Here is a 22,285-nt window from a genome sequence, read left to right on the forward strand (position 1 = left end):
ATACGGTTCTTATACGGGTTGCATGAAAGCCGTATAACTTTATACGGCGGATAAAAATTTTTTTTCTTCCAAAATTGTCAAAAAATTATTTTTCTTATGATTTAGTATGCTGTTCCTTTACAGGTAATCAAATATAAAGAAAATAATTAGAATGTGAAAAATTCATAATTTAAGTTAATCTGCTTTTAAATTTGTATTCTCAAAAGCTTGAATTGAACCACAAGATCTTTAATATCAGAAAAAAAATGCCAAAGTAACAAACAAACACAAAGACCAATATAAATTTCCATTTTAATTCTCATTTATTTACACAGCTCCGTTTTGCACAAGGGTTTCACCCACCCAGTAGGCAGCTCCAGGTCAGAGGTCAAGGTCATACTACGCTCAAGGTCACTAAGTTTGCACATTAATTATGTCACATTGGATATCCAGTGAATTGGTATACATCCCCATATTGCTTTGTTGAAGTCCAGGGGTGTGACAATCTTTTATTTCTTTGTGTAATCTTCTCTTTTGTTGTTTATTTGCAAGACATTCTCCATAAGGAATTCACTTGAAAATGGTGAAGGAAAAATTTCTTCCTCTCCCATTTGGCTCGTAACTTGAGCAGATTTCTATCAACACAACTGGTAATTTGCCTGTAGCGGACACCCACGAAGGCTACATCAATTATATATACGCCCAATACTGGGGGTCAAATAGGCATTAAACCTCAGCTGCTGCAAGACAACAATGGCAGCCATCTTGAAAATGATAGTTAAACTAATATACGGAATTGTCCTTAATTACTAGCTTAAACATCACCTGCTAGTTGCACCACTCGCATCCTGCAATGCCATTCCAATAAATTACTAGGCACATGAGGCGTCTATGTACCTGAATTTCTTAAATTTAGTTGTATCATAATTTATCACATTCAATTTTTACACCCTCCCCAAGGTTTTTTTTAAAACCTTCAGAGGATCAACAACATTATATATGCGTGTGTATATATATAAAGTTTTTCGTTTTTCAATTTTTTTTTGTCTCTGGATTATCCATAAGTTTTTGTTATAGAGTGAAAAAAGCCCTTAACCTCGTAAAAAATGGAAATTGCAACAATGTCGAGTCAGTCAGACTCAATTTTGTGTAGCAAAAAGAAAATGTTTGATGCATACACAACAATCATCCTTTGAACATTTAATGCCCAGTGTCTGTGACATGATCTTCACAAACCTTGGGAATAAATATATATATATATATATATATATGTCTATATACCATATGAAACGAATGCGTCACCTGGAGAGAATAGCACCATGTTGCCACAAATAGTTTTTGACTCTAGAATCGATGAAGTATCTCCTTATTTTGTAATCCAAGTTTACGGGACGCTGCGTGAAGTAATGCACAAGGAATCTGGGGTTTTTTGACATCGGCGCTCTCAGTGTCACATCTTGGGTCCTCGCCAGAGTCCCATTGAATGGAAGCAGTAGTCATAGTAACACATAAATGAATACACTGATCATACGGCGCTGAATTACAAAGACCGTCATCAACAGAGATGCAGAATTTTATAAATCCTCTAAGTTTTTTTCTCCCTCTCATTAATCTGCTTCTGCTGTATCAGCGTCAGTGTTCCTTAACCAAGTAAAGAATTGTACCACAGATTTTTGTGCCACGCCTTTGCCTTCCTGCTCCCCGGGGTCCGAACTGCTATCCCACTGGTTAAACGCGTCTTCTGATATCACATCTTCATCGTAGAGTTTATCAAAAAATCTTTGAAGCATCACTGGAAATAAGACGGAATAAAATGAGGTTAGAGAATGAGAAAATGATGGGAAATTAACACTGGTGAAAGACCCAGAAATGACACAGGTAAATTTCCTTGGGAAATTATTTACATGTGATAGTACCAATATCAAGGTAGGAAGTGCAATTCAATGACATATTAGTAATTTGTTGCATAAAATTATGCTGCAAACCTGCTCTTCCTCAACATGTATTAATCTTAAGAGCTCTGTCCAAAAATCAATTTGTTTTCATATAAATTAACTTAAAATTATTATTATTATTATTATTATTATTATTATTATTATTATTATTATTATTATTATTATTATATATTCTGTATTATTCAGTGTACTCACTGGGAGGGTGTTCTAAAGAGTGAACTAAAGCTTGGAGTGCAAACAGGGCCTGAAGCTCGAGCTCCGCCTCGTTGTCTAAATACTTGGTCAGTAATAATGCACGCTTGGCAATCTCGCTCTCATTCACCGTGGCATGGGAGCCAGTTCCTGAAATGATTTTTATCAGAAGACGCAATTATATAATTCAATCTGGATATTTTTTATGACTTGATACATAATGATTGAAATACATAAACCAGACAGATCTCCCAACAGCACAGATATTCTGCTTAGGAAAAAAGGGGGGAAAAAAATCTTAGTAATAATATGAGAGCCATAACATGCATCCTTCTTAAGAAGAAAAACCTTTCATAACTTTATAAAATCACAATATCAGTCTTTTCTGAAAGGACTCGATTACTATATAAAAGTCAAATGTATATGTATGTGTTGAAGGAGAAATGCCCGCGGCTGCCTTACCTTGTATTGCACTTTGGCAGACTGCTGTCATTAACACTCGGATAAACTGGGGGTTCTTGGTTTCTGACTCTGGGACTTTGGCCTGAAAAATACAAATACACTTTCCATCAACTTTCACGGAGTCTAGTTGCAAATCTAATTGAGTAAGAAAAAGCAGCTGTCATCTAGGTTCCACTGGGGATAATACACCTCACATACTGCAGTGCCATCTATATGAAATCCTTTGCCCTGATATCCTCAAAACACTTCATTTTGAGAATAACAGCCGAATGAGAAAAAAATCTTAATCAAATATAAAGAACAACATCCATCTTTACACAAACAGGCCTTCCCAACTACCAGACTCGGCACCTACGGGTCCAGAATAAACCGGTATATCTGACCACACTACCCGTTTTCAACGTGTGTGTCAGATCGCATAAAAGAGTATCATACCCTATCACAAATTCTGTAAGCCTACCTGTCAGCCGGGTATCGCGCCTCGTTTTTGTCAAGTAGGAGTCACATGAATACAACAGACGACTCCCTCAATCAGGGGGTGGAAACGGGCTACTTATATGATTAAGACGAGCCTAGCCGTCAGTACCGGTTATTGTTTTGTGACCTTGAAGAGCAATTAGGTTTGGTCGTTGCGGCACGCATCAACAGTAGTTGAACTACCACACCTGGGTCTTTTGTTTTTGACAACTGTTCACTCGTCATCGAGGCGCTTGTTCAAGACTACAGGCTGATATCTACTAGTACTACCAGTGGCTTCATTAGTAACGTTCCCACAATACTTAAGTTTTCTGTCCGTGCGTACAAACCCTGAAAAAGGACAGCCTCGCTGACGAGAACAATGGACGTTTCTCACCCCTCTCTAGGATTACCCCTGCCCTCAATCTCGTCCATCCCGGTAGTCACAAAAATATTTAACCCCCGACAGAATATGCTTCTGCTATCAAAATTAGGTATACTTTTCTAAATTAATATATAAGTTTGCAAGTTCTTATTTACAAAACATCAATGGCTATGTCCGAACCTAAATTTTATGTTAAAAATTGCGGTACTGTCAGATTTGAGCATAAACAGAGAAAATTGCAGCAGCGCATGAATCTAGATGAGATGCACTACTTTCCAACCCCGCTTAGGATCATTGCTATCACATCGCGCACCAGGCAAAATCGGTGTGGTGGCTGATACTCTGTAATGCGATCTGACACACACCTTGAAAACGGGTAGTGTGGTCTGATAAACCGGTTTATACTGGACCCGTAGGTGCCGAGTCTGGTAGTTGGGAAGGCCTGACAAAGTAATTCTTCAATATCCATCTATCATACAACAAACTAAGAAGCATAAATAGATGGCGCTGGAGTTGCTCCTACCTCAATCCAATCAATAACATCATCATTTTCAGCTTGGCGTTTCAGCAAGATCTCGCTGAGCCCTTCGCGGAGCTGCTCCACTGTGAGTGGTTTCTCTGGCTTGGGCGACTGGACCTCGGGACTCGTCAGGAACTCCAGTTTGTGCTTCTTCACAAATGCCTCCACGTCGCATCCCTTGGCCAGGAAATCCGTCCACGCCAGACCAGACGCGGCCCACAGTTCGCCTATCCTGATGTGACCCTGTTGGGGTTAAAATGTGGACTTTGTTAAAGCAACACTTCATTCAAAAGTTTACATAAAAATTTCAATTAGAGTTAATTACAGTTAATTACAACATGAAGCAAGGGGCCTGTTCTAGAAATGTACGCAACAAGTTTCATTATGTAACTCTCCTTTTTTTCCCCCTGAAACTTAACTTTTGCAAGGCCCAAAAGAACTATGGAAAATTTACAAGTTGCCAACTTTCAAGAATAGGCCTCACACAGAGTCAAGTAACTAGAAGAATCAGCAGTAACTAAAATACAGAATCGAGATGCCCTATTGGTTTAATTCCATTCATCCTGCAAGAATTTAGGAAATGTCTTGGTTGGCTACTGCAGAGTCTTAAAGTTGTCACAATGAAATTAACTAGTGATTAGGCTGTGCCAAGCTCTTGCAAAATTATCAAAGCCACTTTTGAATTATTTCTAATGAATTCTAAAAATATATAAATAAATAAATAAATAAATAAAAAATAAATAAATAAAAAAATAAAGATAAAATATAGTTTTACTAAGTTAGAAATTTCAAAATGTAACATACATCAATCTTACTGTCTCAGCTAAAACAAACTTACAAAAATCCACATGCACCATATTTTACACTAATATTTTAACACAAAAAGCTGACACCATGGCACTGACACAAATTTTCTTTCTTTATAAAACAAACATATCATGCACTGAGTGCAGTTACTTCAATATGTGGTAATTACTCGTAAATCATTCGTTTTCAAGACAGCAACATCAGTTTTTTGCCAAAACATGCTTCTTGACATGCATCATATTCCACATATCTACATTTTTAAAATAAATTTTTATTTAGAAAAAGGTCATAGAACAATCTTTAAAAAGTTTTTTGGGGGAGGATATTACCTTTTACATCTATCAGTAAAAGTTCAAAGGTAAAATCCACAGATAAATCCAAACACAAAACATGCACAACACATTTTTTGACTTTTTACATTGACTTCATCCAATACAGATATCTTAGATAAAAATTCCACAAGTTAACTATCAGTATCAAAACCATGCAAAACAGATTTTCATTACATATTCAAATCAACATCAAATGGCCTATGTCATTTTTTCATCAAGCTTCATAAGACTACAATCACTACAAAATACTAAATAAATATACAAAAGTAATACATACGTTGCTAGACAAAGGAGGCAGCACAGTTATAGGGGTCAGCATGAGCAAACCAAGACAAGACCAATTTATCAGAATAAGATCTACTTGTAAAACAGGTGTTCAATGCAGTTATGGCATGGACAACTTGGCATATAGTCAGAACCCAAGCTAGAGTTTGAACAATAGTGAGGATTATCTAGAAATAGTCCTTCAAAACACTATTTGTCAAAAACCAAATTTATCAGACCATGTTTGAAAAGTTCACCAATTTTGATTTTAAGGGTGGGGAGCAGGCATTTCCAGTGAAATTTTTTGCTTTTTATTAAAACTGGGATTGGACAACAGTTCGTCCCTATGCTACCTCCCCAGCTTCAGCAGGCGAAGCATCTTAGTGCAGCGAGGGGCGTTTGCAGCCAGAACATAGAGAGAAATCACAAACCCCGTCCTAGTATACCTGAGTATCCGAACTCACCAATCTATGACTCGCGTCGTGGAGCACGGCAGCGATCAGCGTGCCGGCCTTGTTGCTCACAACGAGAAGTTCGCAGGCGTCGCGTAGGAAGCTGAGGGGTATGCTGCCATCTTGTACCATGGGCCCTATGAGCTCCCCAAGGTAGTCCCAGATCTTTGGAATATCGATCTCCATGTCCTCGGCAAATTCTAGGATTTCTTTGAGCCTGATAGGGTAATAGAAAATTTTCTTTTCTCAGTAAAGAAGAAGTATTTTTCTTACACATTTTTCAACTTTCAAACTTCATTGTAAAGAATAGAAGAAAAATTAATGGACAATATTTCGTTTAATAAGATTGCAAGTCATCTAACTGAGCAAACATCCTTTTTAAATCCATTTCTTCTATTTATTATTTCCTTTCAATTTATGTTATTTTTTCTAGAGCAAGCAAAAGATAGAAATAGAAAGAGGCAAGACTTACCCTTTAAGATAAGCATCTACGGTGAGGTACTTTTGCTTGACTAGGTCGTGCAGTAAGTGGCCCGTGTGCCGCCGCGCCTGCACTGATCGTTCTAGCACGTGATTCAGGGCGGTGGACACGAAATGATGCATCATTCCTGGTGAGTTCAGTTCTGACACACATAATATGGCCTCCTAGAAGGAGAAAAAAGAAATCATTGTAAAAACCATTCATTTTCTGTATACAGAATTGATTATTGCAAACAAACTTTTGCTAATTTCCCCCCCTTGTATTTTTTTTTACTTAACAATGACTTCTTTTCTTTTCTTAAATATGTACACAAACTTCATACTCAATATTTTTTTCTCAAATACACAACACTCTTACTAAGGTCTACATAAATATCCTGTAAAAATACCAGTACCTTTCATCAAGATCAACCACTGGTCATATTTCAATCCCCCTCCCCCCCAACCCCATTCTGCCCTTACCTTTATGTCCTGTAGATGCAGGAATTCATCAATTATGGCTTTAGTTTTCCTCTCCATGTCAGCCTTGGATAACTCCTGGGCCAGAGGTGACGGGGCTTTCTCTACAGGTGAAGGACGGGACTCCGTCATCCTGGTTTTACTGTTTTCTCGGCTGTTGCCGCGACTACTGCCCTCCAAGCTACTGTCCCTTGAGGCTGGTCTGGCAAGATGTCTGTAACAATAACCAGGGAGAAATGCGAGTTATAGTTTGGTTTTATTGGAAAAAATGACCTTTTGGTTTGTTCAAGGAAGACCCTAACACTTATGTGAAATTTTTTTCAAAAGTTTGCAAAAATAAAAAGATCCATTGTCAATTCCGATTCTTTCCTTTCTCCAAAAAATATCTAATAGGTGAATAAATTTCACTCTGATTACTTCAGCACAGCAGGACTTCTTACCTAGCAGCATTGAGAGCACCCTCTCTACTTTCCTTCTCTTCTTCCCGTGACATTCTCCCCATGTGACGACCAGGCCGCATCATCTGCCCGCGTCCCTTGGCGTCACGCGCCGCCAGACCTCGAGCGGCACCTCTTCCCAACCCTCTTTGATCCAGACCATCCGTGGACCCGGAGAGAGCGGCGTATCTGTTGCTCGGGGTGGAAGGACGCTCGTTCTCCTGGGATGCCTTGGCCCCCGCCCCACCTCCGCTGCTTCCCCTTCCCCAGCTGCCGAACCCTGGCCGTCCACCTGGACCTAATTGGATATTGTCATCTACTGGTTGCTGGAAAATGCGATTTAAAAGTTGTACATTGCGAATAAAGAAGTTTTACAGTGAACTTCTATAGAGATTGATCATTTTATCATGTTATACACATATAAGGTCTTCTTTTTAAAAAGACTTCTATTTAAACATATAAGTGCACAATATTGTTTTCATAAAATAACCAAGGCATTTTTAGGTTCTCTGACATCAACAGGGATTTGTCAACACTGGCATTCTGAGATATACGAGAATACTGCCCCTAGTGCTTCATTTCCTCTCTCCAACTTATTATTATTATCATTATTATTATTATTATTATTTGTTAAATAGGACTCGTAAATCATTTCAGCACTGTGCGTGTATGGGGACCATATGTGACAACTGTGTGAAGATCACAGTATATCCGTGGTACAGACCGCACTGGTGATAATGTACGCAAGTTTGAAGAGTGATAACACCCAAGTTATAACCCATGGTGACTTGCTGAAAGCCAAAACTGAGGGTGTGGGGTCAAAAATCAGAATAAGCCTTAAAATTGGTCTTGACTTTCAGACACAAAACTTTTGTCCCAAGCAGTTCCAGGTAAATCCTTAACAGTCCAGAAACCTTCATTTTGGATGGGCCTTTTCTACAGACCATGCAGTCTGCTTGCATGTGTATGAGAGAAAACATGGGTATGCTTGCATGCGTGTGCCTGCCGATGCGTGAGTACCTTAGAGATCTTCATCTTGGATGGGTCAATCCTGCTGGCCTTAGCACTGCCCACTGTACTCCAGCCGCTCTCGTCCTGACGCTGGGGCTGGTTGCCTGGAAACACAACTATTCACATCAGCAAAACTCCCAAATACAAACATATAAATTTATCAAGTTGTGTGAAGCTTATTGTCAAATGAGACTTAACAAGATTTACATTTATGGGAAGTATACATGACGTGAGGACTTTGCCATGGAAAAGATAATATTTTATAAAATCTTATCTTGTTAGTGATTCATGCAAGTGGGGCATCAGATCTGGATCAAAAAGAAATTGCACTTCTCTGTTGATTTGTTCACATAAGGCTTTCACTTGAATGTGAAACATGTTTGATTCAGAACTTGCAGGAAAAAAAAAAAGGTTCAATTTTTCAATTTTGTTCCTTTCCCTGGAAAATTTCATTCCAACCTCTTCAAAATGGGGGGCAGAAACAACAACAATACACATCAGCAACACTCCAAATACAAACTCATAAATTTTACATGTTTTGTGACACTGTTAACCACATGTGCCCAAGGAGAAAAAATATCACCCAACAATTCTAATTTCAACCTGGCTGCTGATTCATGCAAGTTAGGACACTGAGGTATCAGTCCATAATACTCCAGTCTAAACAGAACCGGTGCACTGACCTCCTCTGTCTCCTCTCTCACGACCGCGCGGGCGACCCTGTTGACCCATCTGGTGCTGCTGAGGTGCCAGGTCCCGTAATAGGGCCTTCTCTGCGGCCTCTTTCTCAGCCTCTTTGTGAATCTGGTCGATGGTCTTGGGGTTGGTCTCGTCTCTCCTTGGAACCCAGTTGCTCTGGAAGAGTGTGAGAGGAAAACGTTTTATTTATTGACATTCACAAGATATGTGTAGTAATATACATTTTCTCCCACACTCACTCATACACCTTCTTCTATATGTAAATATATATGCTGATATATATTTTTTCACTTACATAATAGTATATGTACCATGTACCACATTTTTGTCGTATGTCCTCCTTTTAAGTATCATTTTCCTATGTAAAACTTAATTTCCTGTACTAAATTGGTTTTTATTCTACACTGATTTTCATTGTTTATTGTGTTTTGATGTTTCTATTGGCAATGTGGGTTCCAGACAAATTACTCAAGTATGGACAAGCCAGTCAGGTGACCAAGGCACTTTGTTGCACAGACCATATGTCTTGTCTCACAGTTAAAAATACTTGGTCTCCTTTGAAATGGGTTAACTGACTTTTAACCTATTTCACATTTCTTACTGCCATGTAATTACACTTAATCATTATGGTTATGATACTAGTAAAATTTGAAGTGCACAAGGTGACTTAATATGTTACGTCCAATGAACATGCATTTGAACAATTTAAGAAAACACAATAGTAAAACCAATCACTTTTCCATTACCTTTACAGACGCAAGCAACTGAAGAGAGATATTTAAAGAAAAATATACAAAATCAACCAAGTTCTGACTGAAGGTTTTCAGTAACTTTAGACCACTGACCTGCCTCAGATCTATCACATCTTGGAGCATGAAGCGCACCCTGGAGGAAGTTTTCCTCTGCTGGACTATTTGGTTCATACGGTTGAAATACTGGTCAACTTTGGGCTGTAATCAGCGAAGTAAGAGATAAAATATAGTAACTTGCTGATTCCATGTCCGTACTTTTTAATTCACTCATTCATTTCATCTTTTAATTCATTAATGTATTCTGATTCGAACTACTGATTTTGACAAAATGTGAATTTATTGATAGCCTTACACACTGTAACGAAGATTAAAGAGGAGAAAGCTGATTACGAAAAAACTCTCTCCCCAAATACATTCAACAAAAACTTAACTACAAAAATGCTGCACCCTTCCAAAATCTCAAGTTCTCTTCATCCAACTCTCACCCAAAACAGCAGAGACATAACTGATAAAGAACCCCATAAACTCTACCAATGTTTAACACTTTACTGTTAAAACAAAATTCTACAACCTCCTAAAATTATAAGTCTTTTTGAGCTGGATATCCTCCAAAAGAAGGTTAAATAGTCATTGAAATCAGCAGAGCCAACTCCCGCCAGCCTCACCTTTGCCTTGGGGTGATCTATTAGTTTGCCTACGGTACTCATTAGTCTACATAAACATTCTATAGACTCCTCGTCACCCGCCTTCAGCAGCTTAAATAGACAGTTGTGCATAATTGCCTCTGTGAGCATCTCTAGCTTGAATAATTCACCGATAAATCTGAAACAAAGATGGCAAAGGTTGAGTGAACAGTCATTTTTTTCTCTATGGATTTTTAACATTACAATCCATTATACGTCCATGAATTATTTATACAATTTTTATTCTGTATGTATCTGCCATCAGGGCTCATGCAATATATGTCATCAAAAGCTGAAGACAATGATATATATATAGCCACTCCTTCATACATTAGGTGTGTGTGTGTGTGTGTGTGTGTGCGCGCGCGCGCGAGTTTGTGTGCATGTGAGAGAGTGAGTGAGTGGAGGGGTGGGGGGCACTGGTGAACGGCAATGGACCTTTTCAACTAGAACTACACATAGTGCAAATTTTATGGATAACCTACTTAATATTTCCCAGGGACCGCCTCCTAGCCTTCATCTCTTTTTCATCTATCTGCATCTGGATTAGTTTTTTCTTCTCCTCCTGAAAAAGTCAAATGACATGTTTTTAAAGAATGAAAATACAGATTTTACTTCTCCTCCTGAAAAAGTCAAATGACATGTTTTTAAAGAATGAAAATACAGATTTTACTATCTTAATTGTATTAAAATCCAATGAAGTTAATTTGCCTGAATATAGTTTCTTGAATAGATGAAAAAGATCATTGAATAGATGAAAAAGATCAATCTTAATCAGTTTTAAAGGAGTATTTTCACCAATAACTCCTCTAAGAGGTTAATTCAAAAGAAAATTAATATTTTGAGATGTCTTTTACCGTATCAGCCTCTTCGAGTTCTTTAAGCTTCTTTTGCTTCTCTGTCTCATTCTCCGTCTCATCTTCATTATTCTGCTCGAATTCTCTCTGGCACTTGTTGAGCAATAATTTCCTAAAGTTCACCTCTCTTCCTGTACCTGCCTCGTCTGGCACCTTGAGCTGAAAGTACACAGAGAGGTTATAAAACCCTCAATTCCAAGAAATTCTATACCACTTTTTCTAGTAACTTGGCTCTCGATTCCAAGAAAATCTATACCAATTTTCAGTAACTCTATCTTAAAGGAAATAATTCGAAATGATCTTTAATTATGTGGGAACAAAGAATGGAAATTTGATCATAAGAAGCTTCATAAACGAGGAATTCACGTTTCAACACCTGTTGTTCTGACAGGGATAACTTTTTCTCATCATCAGCTTCAATACATTTCTACAAATGAAATAAATTTTTTCCCTTATTTCTATAAAATATAAGAAATATGACCAAAACCAGTGACAGTTAGAATTCTTTAAGAAAACAGTCAACATACTCACACACACACACAAATGCTGTCTCATTTTCTTCTCTCTCTCTTTGTCATGCATACACACTATGCACACAGACAAACGCACACACACACATTGTCCCTTTTTTATCTCTTATTTTCTCATGCACTCTTTATACTCACCCTGGCCAAATGTTTACACATGTTTGCATAGGCAACGCTGAAGTTGGGCTCATCCACAGCCTGAAATATATCAAAGTAGAAATCAGAACACCTGCTTTCTTTACTTCCTCCATATCATATCATATGCCATGAAAACGTGATATTTGGGCTCTGATCAAAATTTTAACAAACAATTAGATTCTCTATCTTAAAAATATCCTCCTGAAGAAGAAAAATAGTTCAGGGTTTAAATATCTTACCTTTTCATATATTAGGTCAATGAGACCCTTGAGTTTGGGTTCAGAGTCAATGGGGAGCTGCAGGATCTGCTCCATCAACACAGCAAACTTCTGGGGCGTTAACTTGTTAAGAATACCTCGTACACGCCTCAGTAAGTCCTGCAAAGAATAATTTTATGATAAGTATTGGAGACCCAAGGTTTTGCATGGTTGTTAAAAGTGTGATACAGCAATTGAGGGGAGAAGATTCTAAATGGGTGACATTCAAATCAACATCCTAACATTTTATTACACGAAGCTTCATAAACGAGGAATTCATGTTTCAACACCTGTTGTTCTGACAGGGATAACTTTTTCTCATCATCAGCTTCAAATTTCTCATTAAGTAAGGTATCTCTACAATACAATGAGAACACACTTTGGAAGTCACAGAGCAAAGATGATACAATCCATTTGAAACACCTTCATTTGCCCTTACTCATACTATTTTTGTTTAACTGACTTATCTTTGGCTTTTCCTACTTTTTCCTCTCTGTCCTCCATAAAAATATTTTTAAGACGAATGACTAACCTCTGTCTTGGCCTCCTCATCTTTCTCTTTGTTATTATCCTTTTTGGCAGGTTTCCAAGCATTCTCGGTGGGTTTGAGCTGAGCCTCTTGACTGATCTGCACACTGCGGATTATCTTAATCTCCTTTTGCGGCTTCTGCTGGCTGCGACGTCCGCCGCTCCCACCACCTCCACCCATTGGCTAAAATGAAAAAGCAGGGAAATAAGAAATGCAGATGTGAATTGTATAAGTGACCCCCCTTCCCAAGTAGATTTTTTAAAAAAATCTCTGTAAGACATTTTAACAATTCTGTTCCCACCATTTTAGCAAGAGTCAGAACTATTATTCATTTAGTTTTTCCTTTTAAATAGGATGCTGGGGACTTACCAACATATAGTTGGCAAAACACACATCGTGTAGACTAAATCATGAACTAAGATCATTAAGGGAAACTTTCAACAATCAACAGATTTCCCCAAATCTAAGCAAAAAAAATTCTTATTCACTCAAAAGCCCTCTCTCTACACTGGTTAACGAGGTTGTAAGAAAGCAGCTAACATGCTAATTTTTTAAGAAGCTTCATAAACGAGGAATTCACGTTTCAACACCTGTTGTTCTGACAGGGATAACTTTTTCTCATCATCAGCTTCCATAAAAGGCTACAAATCTTATAATCAAACCCCATCTCAAGCAGCAAAAACAAGATAAAAAAAAAAAAAAAAAAAAAAAAAAAGAATGAAAAAAAGCACCCTGAATATCCAGGGTACATTTCTAGACCAACTCACCCCTCCAGGACCCCTGGGAGAGACGGCAGACTTGACGAACCCGGGGGTGAAGTCCACCCCTCCACTGTGAGCACCGGAGTACAAGTTTCCCTTCATTGGGCGACTGTGAGGCTGAAAATATAACATAATACACAGGTTACTCACAATTCACACCATGTATGTTAACACACACAGTGTGACTTCCCTTCACTGGGCAACTGTGAGGCTGGAAATACATCATACACAATTCACATCATATAAATATATATATACACACACAAAGAGTCATTCCAATGGCATGGCTTCTGTAGAAAGGTCACAGATATTAATATTGGATTAGGATTATAAAAGTATTTGCATCATGTTACATCGGACAGGCTTCCTTATACACAAAGCTGTTCTTTATGTAAAAAAGTGCTTATACAATCAGTTATGACGTCAATATCTTGGTGAAATACAAGATGACTTATTGAAGAGGATTGTGACTATAAATATGTGACAGAAATAAAACTGTAGATGAAAATCCCTGACACGCTTTTGTTAGCTTCACACACAAAGAGTTTTTGGTGAACCCCATTTCTTCTATTTTTAGAAACTTTAAGATAAAAATAACTGGGAAGTTGAGTTACTCTTTTGCATGACACTTATTGATCACCCATTGTCCCAATGTTTAAAACTGGAAATGATATAATTTTTTTTTAAAATTTCCCCATTATTATTCACTTGTGTACCACATATTCTAGGGCTGCACTTAGAACAGTGGACTGACTAGTCCGAGGGTCAAATATGGCTGACCCATTTGAATACTTCCCCGCAGGAGGAATCCACTTAGTGTCTAGTAGCAGATTAGACATCAAGCTTTTTAGTGCACGGCCATATTTGTCCAATGGACAAGTTAGCCCACAATTCTGAATGCGGCCTAAACTTACCCGTTCTAATATCACATCAGGGAGTTTTGGGAGGCCTTCTGGCTTTGTCAGGGAGTCACTAGAAAACTGCATCTGCAGCAAAAACTCCCTGTCGTATTCCTTCTTCCCTTCTGGGTTCAGAGGGCTCCACTGGTCTGAAAATACAAGACAAGCCAATCTTCAATCGTCATCAATATATAGAGGAACTCATCTCCACAATTATTTCTCGAGAATGTGTTAAGTAACTGACAATAATTCACAAACTCTAAACACCTTAGTATATTTAGTCAGAGAAACACTGGAGGTAATACTATTTCGATATTAAGCTGTAATATTAAATAACTTCATTCCAAACACCTTGCTTTCAATATCTTGTATTTTCCAGTTTAATCATAATTCTTCAGACACTGGATGAAACTTTAAGATATAATAAAAACTCCCTTTTTTAATGAATGAATGCTCATTTTTTCTTAGAAATACTGGCAAGACTGCTTTGTGAAATATAATCAATTACATCACTTTGAATACTGCAAGTACTTTCCGTAATCGATGCTCAAATAATTGCATCAAATTCTTTGTTTTAAGACCACATGGTTCGTCTCCAAGGTGATTCCAGTTGTCAGAGTACCAGAGTAAATCGCCATTCCCACAAGTGCCAAAAATTCTATAAAAAAATTCTGTAAATGTCTGCACTGAACCCCATATACCCATATATACCGCCTACCTTCTTTATATTCATATTTGAGCTCTGGAGTGGGAGGAGCCTGATCCCCTTTCTGTTGACTCTCCAATGTTTTGGCACTGTTTTTCTGGTTTTCCTCCGCCACATTATTTTCATTGTCTTTCTCAACCACCTCAATTTCCACCTGCCTCACCGAGGCTGGGTCACCTTTATCATCCGCTTTTGCATTGCTTTTTACAGAGTCTCCTTTTTCCTCGGGCTCCACATTTGCGACTTCTTTAGTCGATTCTGACGACCGCATCATTTCTGCAGGAAGTTGGAGGCCAGACAGCCCTTTTGTAGGCTGATCTGCCACCGCCGTCGTCGTCGTCGTCGTTCGCACCATTTCTGCGGGTAAACTGAGACCTTGAAGACCTTGTGATGCACTGGAGTCAGTTTTGACCATTTCTGCGGGTAAACTAATCCCCGACAGAGGAGGACCCTGTTTAGTTTCTGGTCTGGACTTGTGTTCTCCCTTCTGTTCCCCTGGGGGTGGTGGTTGTTTGTCTATATTGTTGACTACTGGAGTACTACTGGAGTTGTCATGGTCAGCTGAGGATTGCTGGGAAGTGGAGGCCTGAAACACAGGGGAGAAGACATGTTGACTGGTGCATGCTGGGAAAAGGCAGACATGTTGAATGATGTTTCAAGGGAAAATTCTATTATGTTCTACCATTTACCTAACCAAAAGACTGACATGTTTAATAATGTGGATGACTATTTTTTTGATGAAATCTGAGACAGGAATCTCTTTTCATCGACTATCTTCTTTAATGGGAACAAACAAATTGTATCTATTAACACAGTAATATGTACAATCTCCAAGGAAATATCCAACTGAAGATTTGCTATTTTATCCACTTTCTACAAAAATCTGTAACATAACAACTTCCTGGCGATATTACCACGATTGTAGGGACAACTGGTGTTTTTGGCTCACAAACTAAATACAAACAGAGTGATCTAATCTCCATGGGATTTTTGTGGTTTTCCTCATGACAGTTTCAAATTTCTTCACTTGTATTAAGTATGTGATAGGGGCATAGAAGACTAAATAAGGAGTTCCAAGTCTGGAATTTCGTTAACACTGAGGTGATACAGCATTGAGAAGCTTTTCAGGTGCAATTATTTTATATGAAAGCCTAATATCATTTCATATCAGTAACAACTTCATACAAGATAGTCTGGCTGGCTAAAAGTCAAATTCCTTTAAAACGACTGCACAAACATATTTCTAAAGTAAAGTTAACCAAACAATGTTCACCGACAGAAAGTCTCTTTCTCAGTAGAGGTTGCCACTGTCCCCCAAGACAAGCCCCATCCCTACCTGATCCATGTCAGAGGTGTCCAGGTCAGTTCCTGGCCTGTCTTCTGCCTTCTGGCTCGGCTCTGGCTGCTTCTGCTTCCTGGTCAGGGACGCCTTCCGGCCTAGAAATGGATAATGTTCATGTATCACTGTACAATATTTATGATTTATGTTCATAAAGGAAAGGGTATCTACAGATACCTACATCATAATATAGTACTTATTTATTTCTTGATGACTGCATAGGAAGTCTTTGTGAAAACGAAAACGTGCACTGCAATAAGTAAACAAAAACCAAATCCTAAGAGGTACTTGAAAAAGTATTCCAAATACTTGTGCTAAAAGAATCTTTCTTTTTCACTTCACGTACATATTCTTAAGATATCTCATCTTCCTGTGGCAAAGTAAAAGTAATGCTACATGTGACTTCTTTTACAGCAAATTACGCAACCTCATGCTGGTGAAAGAAAAAGTATTAAATACCTAAAATGAAAACACTCCTTAAAATATAAAACTGTTAAAAAGAATAATAAAGCCTTCATAGGAGTACAAGATGACTTCATATAACTTCTCACCTAGAGTACGTTTTAAACAGGTATTCAAAATTCCAATACTAATAGGAATACTTCCATCCTTTCATGAGACAGGCACTTAAGATCATAACACAGATATCTCTAATGAAAATACCATCCATTACTTTTTGCATGGAACCTCAAAAAGCTGTTCATTCTACAAAGAGAAGAGAAACCATATGCTGATGTATCCCAAGACCCAGTTAACCAAGTCTAAAGCCAGTTTTTGGGGGCTTAAATCTCAGCCGACGAAGACTTAGCTGACTAAACTCTCTCTGATGTATCCCAAGACCCAGTTAACCAAGTCTAAAGCCAGTTTTGGGGGCTTAAATATCAGCCGACGAAGACTTAGCTGACTAAACTCTCTCTGATGTATCCCAAGACCCAGTTAACCAAGTCTAAAGCCAGTTTTGGGGGCTTAAATATCAGCCGACGAAGACTTAGCTGACTAAACTCTCTCTGATGTATCCCAAGACCCAGTTAACCAAGTCTAAAGCCAGTTTTGGGGGCTTAAATATCAGCCTACGAAGACTTAGCTGACTAAACTCTCTCTCTGTGGGAAACGTAGCCGATTTAGGTATGACAGATGTACTTATTGAACCAAGCATTAAAAATAAAATTAAAAAAGGGAAACTACAACCAATATCACACAGATAACTTTCCTTAGTCGTCTATCTTATTTCAGCAGTCTAAAAGCTTACTTAGCCCAAAAACTTAATAGACTAATAAAGCAGCACATCTTACCTTGGTGTGTGACATACCAGCACTGAACAGATATATGCTAAACTTAAGTGCTATCTGCAGTATTATCTGCCTAATTGTACCTTAATGCTTCTTAATGGGAAGTGAATGCCCAGGCTTGGCACACTGTGGGTCTTGATGAATATTCCACATAGTGCTCAATATTCACCTTACATTTATATAAGACATCAAGAGGTGACCTTTATACCAAATATCAAGCACTGGTTCACCTGTTTCCCCCTTCCATCTTTTATCTAATTGTATCAAAGCAGTACTCTTTGCTGTGAAGAGAGAGGGCAACTTCACATATTGCTGGTCAAGGTAAACTGACCACTGGTAATCAAAATCCTGGACTGCATCTCCAATATCGTGGACCAATAACATAAGACAACTGTCACATAAGTTTTGACCCAAGATACAACCACAGGTCTAATTTGGCCTGAAAAGCAGGTTAACTTTCTTTACTGCCTCTACAATGAAAAGAATCCTGTAGCCTATCTACAAACCTCAATTTCCAACACCACTGATTTTTTTTCTTATTTTTTCCTACAGTAATTTTCTGTGCTGATATGACTAGAATATTAGGCTATTTACAAGTCACAGTAAAAGAATTTCTTTTCATCATTATATACATTCTCCTCCACATATTTTCCTTATATCACCTATCCCTACACTCATCACATTTCATTTGCATGCTTTCTATACCTGTTCTCCCATAACAATACACACAGGATAGATAACCCAGTCGGTCAGTTTTCCTTATCTCTCTAGCTCTGTGTATTTAAGTGTCATCTGAATACCTTTGTTCACTATCTTCACCACAGGTATTACTCACATATACTGGTACCTACTTGTTTACATGTGCTGGAACAATATACAACACATTCTCAATAACAGCCAATGTCACAATGTCACAATAAACTACATATCCAGGAACAATTTTTTTCTTTAAAAAATTCTAAAAAAAAAAAAAAAAAAAAAAAAAAAAAAAAAAAAAAAAAAAAAAAAAAAATGAATAGAATAGTTCTGTATAATGTTATTTTGGGTTGCAGTTAAAATGTGATACATTTTTATTATCAAATGTTATGCAATTTCAAACAGAAAATGTTGGTTAAACATTGCCATAAACATCACACGGCCAGTTGATTAGACAAAATATCTCCCTTTTCGTTTCTTATCTTGAGATAACCTACATCTGTCATCACCATGTCTCGATGAGACAGAAAATTGCAGCCATCTTGGATATTATTAAACATAATCTGACCCCCCCTTCCCCATTTTGGTTTTAATTCACGTCTAAGGGTTTAATAAATTTTAAAAATTTTGGAAAATCCACATCTGCAGCCATGATTTACCATGAGTGAATTAATAACAGAGCAAACATTTTGTTTATCCTTCAATATCAGTCTGGTCTGCTCCAGTTTTAACATACCCCACTTTATCAAGATCAAGGTTAAAAAACACCTATATAACAGGATGTTATGACTATAGGCCCTTATCAAAACCAGTGAAAAACACAAACAGTTTCTGTGGAGAACTTAGGAGCAGTAGAACTTCCAGAGTCCTGTCGGCATCTCTTGGGGCACCTCATCACCTGAGAGCTTCCACCTAAATTTCTTGGCATTTTTTAATCTATTTTCCAGCAGCTAGCCTATGATAGCAAAACATTCAGTTAGAGTCCAGAAATAATCTTTGAGGTCATCTCCATACAGCCACTTTGACCAAAGGGTTGACCAATGATTCCCCCCCCCCCCCCTCAAATTTCCTCTGAGTATACTCCCACACAGAAAGCAGTTCCATCTGTAATAACTGGAATACACACTAAAAACAACTCTTCATTTCCTTTTGTATTCCTTCCTTTGACATAATCAACAAATTACATGATCCAAGTTGTAAATCATCAGATTCCTCCTTTTTTTTAGTCGGCTAATGACACACTTGGCACCTATTTTACCTCTCTTCTTCCTTTTCCTTGGCAAACTTCAGCTGACACAAGCTGATATAGACATCTTGACATAACGAGTCCATAGACACATTTTTTGGGTATACTTCACATATTAGTAAAACCAAAATACTCCCCACTCAGCCATGAGTCTTTAAGTATCTGTAATCACATATGGTTTCAGTAAACAGACCTGTTGACCCATTTTCTCTGGGAGAAAAAAACACTTATTTTCTACAGCATAAAGAACCTCTTTTTTCCTTTCACTTCAGGTTCAAAACAATCCTCCTGAGTTCAAGCCCTAGTATAAAGCCTGCTACAAAGCCTTTCAATACCTTTCTTCTTACATTCCTTGCAAGGTATTTCCATCAGTTACCTGTGGTTTTCCGCTACCTCTCCCTTCTCATCTTCTCCATCTCTTCAAGGGCTTTGAATCACCAAGAACCACAAGGAGAAAAACTTAACATGGAAAAAGAAAAAAAATAAAACACGCTGGAATAAACCTTCTAAGCCTGTCCTCACGTACCCTTGCTTTTGCTTTTCCTCTTGCCACGATTCATTTCCGTAACTTAATCCTCCTTCACTGGAGTCCAGCACAAACACAGTAGCTGCAATGTAGATGTTGTTAACACACTGCCAGACAGCTCCCAAACTCGATACCACACAGACATGGGCTGTGGAACCATGTCATGGGAAAATCACACTGGTTGTGGTGGTCTTGGTGGTGGCCGTCCCCCTCAGTCCCTGGGCTGGGGCAATACGTCCTGCCCAGAATTAGTACATACCTCCACCTCTTCTATACACAAGACTCCCTGGTTACATTAAGTATAGGTGCAGAGAAAGAGAACCAGAGAGGCTACAGTAGGTGTAGGCTGCCGAGTTGCTGCACTGCTATCTCCAAACCCAGCATATTTTTAGCCTGACACTCTCTGATCTCTATTTAGGGCAAGAGAGAGCTCTCTACAGCCATAGAGCTGTGTTACACAATCCACATCACAGGGCACCACTGCCAGCAGTTCAGACAGACAACATGGTAGATCTGGATGGATGTGTTAGTCATCCATGGCCCGGGGCCCTGTGATAATGCACTTGGCCCCAGTTTACAGTCGCAGGTGGGGACGGCATGTGTTGAAAATGGCTAATTAATCAGCAGGCGCATCCATCCTCTCACCCTAACATAACAACACCTCAAATGTCATCTTGCTTGGATTATACAGTCAGAATCATGTCTGGATCAGTCACGGAAAATATTTAACATCTCATTTTATTTCCCATACAACACGACTTCACAAAATGGTTCTCCTCACTCACTCTTTCTTCCAAATGTTTTCTTCTCTAGTGAATAGAATATTGTTAGAGATAGAGAAAGAGGAAAAAGGCGTGAGATTTTCACCTGTTCCACTTTTCATATATGGAAGCATACCTACTTCCAGGCAATGCTCCTACAATATCAGTTGGGGGCACCCGAGGGGGGAAATTGAATTATCTAATGACCAGCTTCCTATGTGAACAGGTGCTGTGGAAGTGCCCTTCCTCCCCTGGGGCACCTCGGCAGAACCACCGCCAGAGAGAAAAATACCTGGGGAACAGTTTTAATTACACCTGTAGGAGAGTTTAAATTTACCAGTAGCCTCTCCCCCCAAACAATTTGTGTCCACACTCTCTCACCTGCCTTGTCTATGAAGGATAGAACATATGAGAATTGTATCAGCTGACTCAGTTCAACATGATGGACATGGAAACCATTATAATTTATTCTGGTTACTAACTCGGTTACACTGTACATCTCAATCATTCTTCCGCTTAACCTAGTAATCGTCAGTCAAATACAGTTAATACCCTACTTTTCTCTGTGACACAGATTACGCTCTATCTTGTCATTATTACACTACATGCTTCAATCCCTGTAACTCAGTAACACTGCATGTCCTTGTCTACTTAAATCTCATAAATGCCTAATTTCCTTCCACACAGAGATAAAGCACATTACAGTTTATCCTGGTTGTATTACATGACATGCTTCACTCTCTGTTAACAGCCTGTAATCGCTTGTGAAAAGCAATATGCTTCATAAATATCCCATCACGAAGGTTGATCCTGCTTAATGGAGATGTTATCACGAGTTTGTCAGTCTGGATATAGATTCTATTATACTGGCTATACTCTCCATTCTGTATACTAAATGACATGTTATAAAACAATTGCTGCCTTGTTCAATGACCGTCAAGTAAAGCAGATTATATTAACCTCTTAATTCCGTATGAACAGCACAGACTACTACCATTCTAAGGTCAGCAGTTGAAAAGGAAATTTCAGAAATTATTCAGTTTATTTTCTAGCCCTTAAAGAATAGCCCAATGATCCAATATGACAAAATTCCTCGGAATTCCACACCATTATTTAAGAAATATTCCTCTCAAGGTCAATATTCTACGAAAGGACAATATCAAACAGAAAGTCAAGATCTCACATTAGGTCAACGGACACATGGGTGCATTACACACCTCACTAAAAGCCATATGGTAATATCCAAAACTTATCACCTGGGGAATCTACTAAAACAGAACCAAAAGGTCAACATATGGGATAAGGTCAACATGTGTCAAGGTCAACATGCCAAACACCGTGACCTACTTGAGTTGTGAGAGAGCTGCTCTGCTCCTACTGACCTGCTCCTACTCCAGTACTCCATGTGGCAGGCATAGCAGCTGGGCCA

The 22,285-nt window shown here is 38.5% G+C and overlaps 1 protein-coding gene and 1 non-coding gene across 5 annotated transcripts in view; both read right to left on the minus strand.

Annotated features, from left to right (window-relative positions):
- Window positions 1-279: 279 nt before the first annotated feature.
- LOC106160886 (eukaryotic translation initiation factor 4 gamma 3-like) overlaps window positions 280-22,285 on the minus strand; it is a 53,426-nt gene continuing 31,420 nt past the window's right edge. For 3 of the 4 annotated variants that reach the window (XM_086995817.1, XM_086995820.1, XM_086995819.1), the window contains 21 exons: window positions 16,336-16,436; window positions 15,012-15,585; window positions 14,309-14,442; window positions 13,401-13,511; window positions 12,637-12,816; window positions 12,087-12,224; window positions 11,848-11,907; window positions 11,183-11,341; window positions 10,811-10,890; window positions 10,308-10,464; window positions 9,736-9,840; window positions 8,875-9,046; window positions 8,201-8,295; window positions 7,184-7,506; window positions 6,747-6,957; window positions 6,277-6,449; window positions 5,799-6,021; window positions 3,953-4,192; window positions 2,589-2,670; window positions 2,130-2,276; window positions 280-1,771 (listed from right to left, as the gene is read on the minus strand). In XM_086995817.1, coding sequence (XP_086851943.1) covers window positions 1,587-1,771; window positions 2,130-2,276; window positions 2,589-2,670; window positions 3,953-4,192; window positions 5,799-6,021; window positions 6,277-6,449; window positions 6,747-6,957; window positions 7,184-7,506; window positions 8,201-8,295; window positions 8,875-9,046; window positions 9,736-9,840; window positions 10,308-10,464; window positions 10,811-10,890; window positions 11,183-11,341; window positions 11,848-11,907; window positions 12,087-12,224; window positions 12,637-12,816; window positions 13,401-13,511; window positions 14,309-14,442; window positions 15,012-15,585; window positions 16,336-16,436 — 3,650 coding nt within the window. In that variant the 3' untranslated portion in view covers window positions 280-1,586. The remainder of the gene's footprint in view (window positions 1,772-2,129; window positions 2,277-2,588; window positions 2,671-3,952; window positions 4,193-5,798; window positions 6,022-6,276; window positions 6,450-6,746; window positions 6,958-7,183; window positions 7,507-8,200; window positions 8,296-8,874; window positions 9,047-9,735; window positions 9,841-10,307; window positions 10,465-10,810; window positions 10,891-11,182; window positions 11,342-11,847; window positions 11,908-12,086; window positions 12,225-12,636; window positions 12,817-13,400; window positions 13,512-14,308; window positions 14,443-15,011; window positions 15,586-16,335; window positions 16,437-22,285) is intronic. The other variant, XM_086995818.1, reaches the window with a different exon arrangement.
- LOC112042360 (small nucleolar RNA R38) lies at window positions 12,359-12,437 on the minus strand. Its single transcript, XR_002886495.1, has one exon. It is a non-coding gene; the product is annotated as a small nucleolar RNA R38 (small nucleolar RNA).

Source organism: Lingula anatina, chromosome 9 (genome assembly GCF_051362555.1).
Source record: "Lingula anatina isolate TDL-2025a chromosome 9, LinAna3.0, whole genome shotgun sequence".
Classification (NCBI taxonomy): Eukaryota; Metazoa; Brachiopoda; class Lingulata; order Lingulida; family Lingulidae; genus Lingula; species Lingula anatina.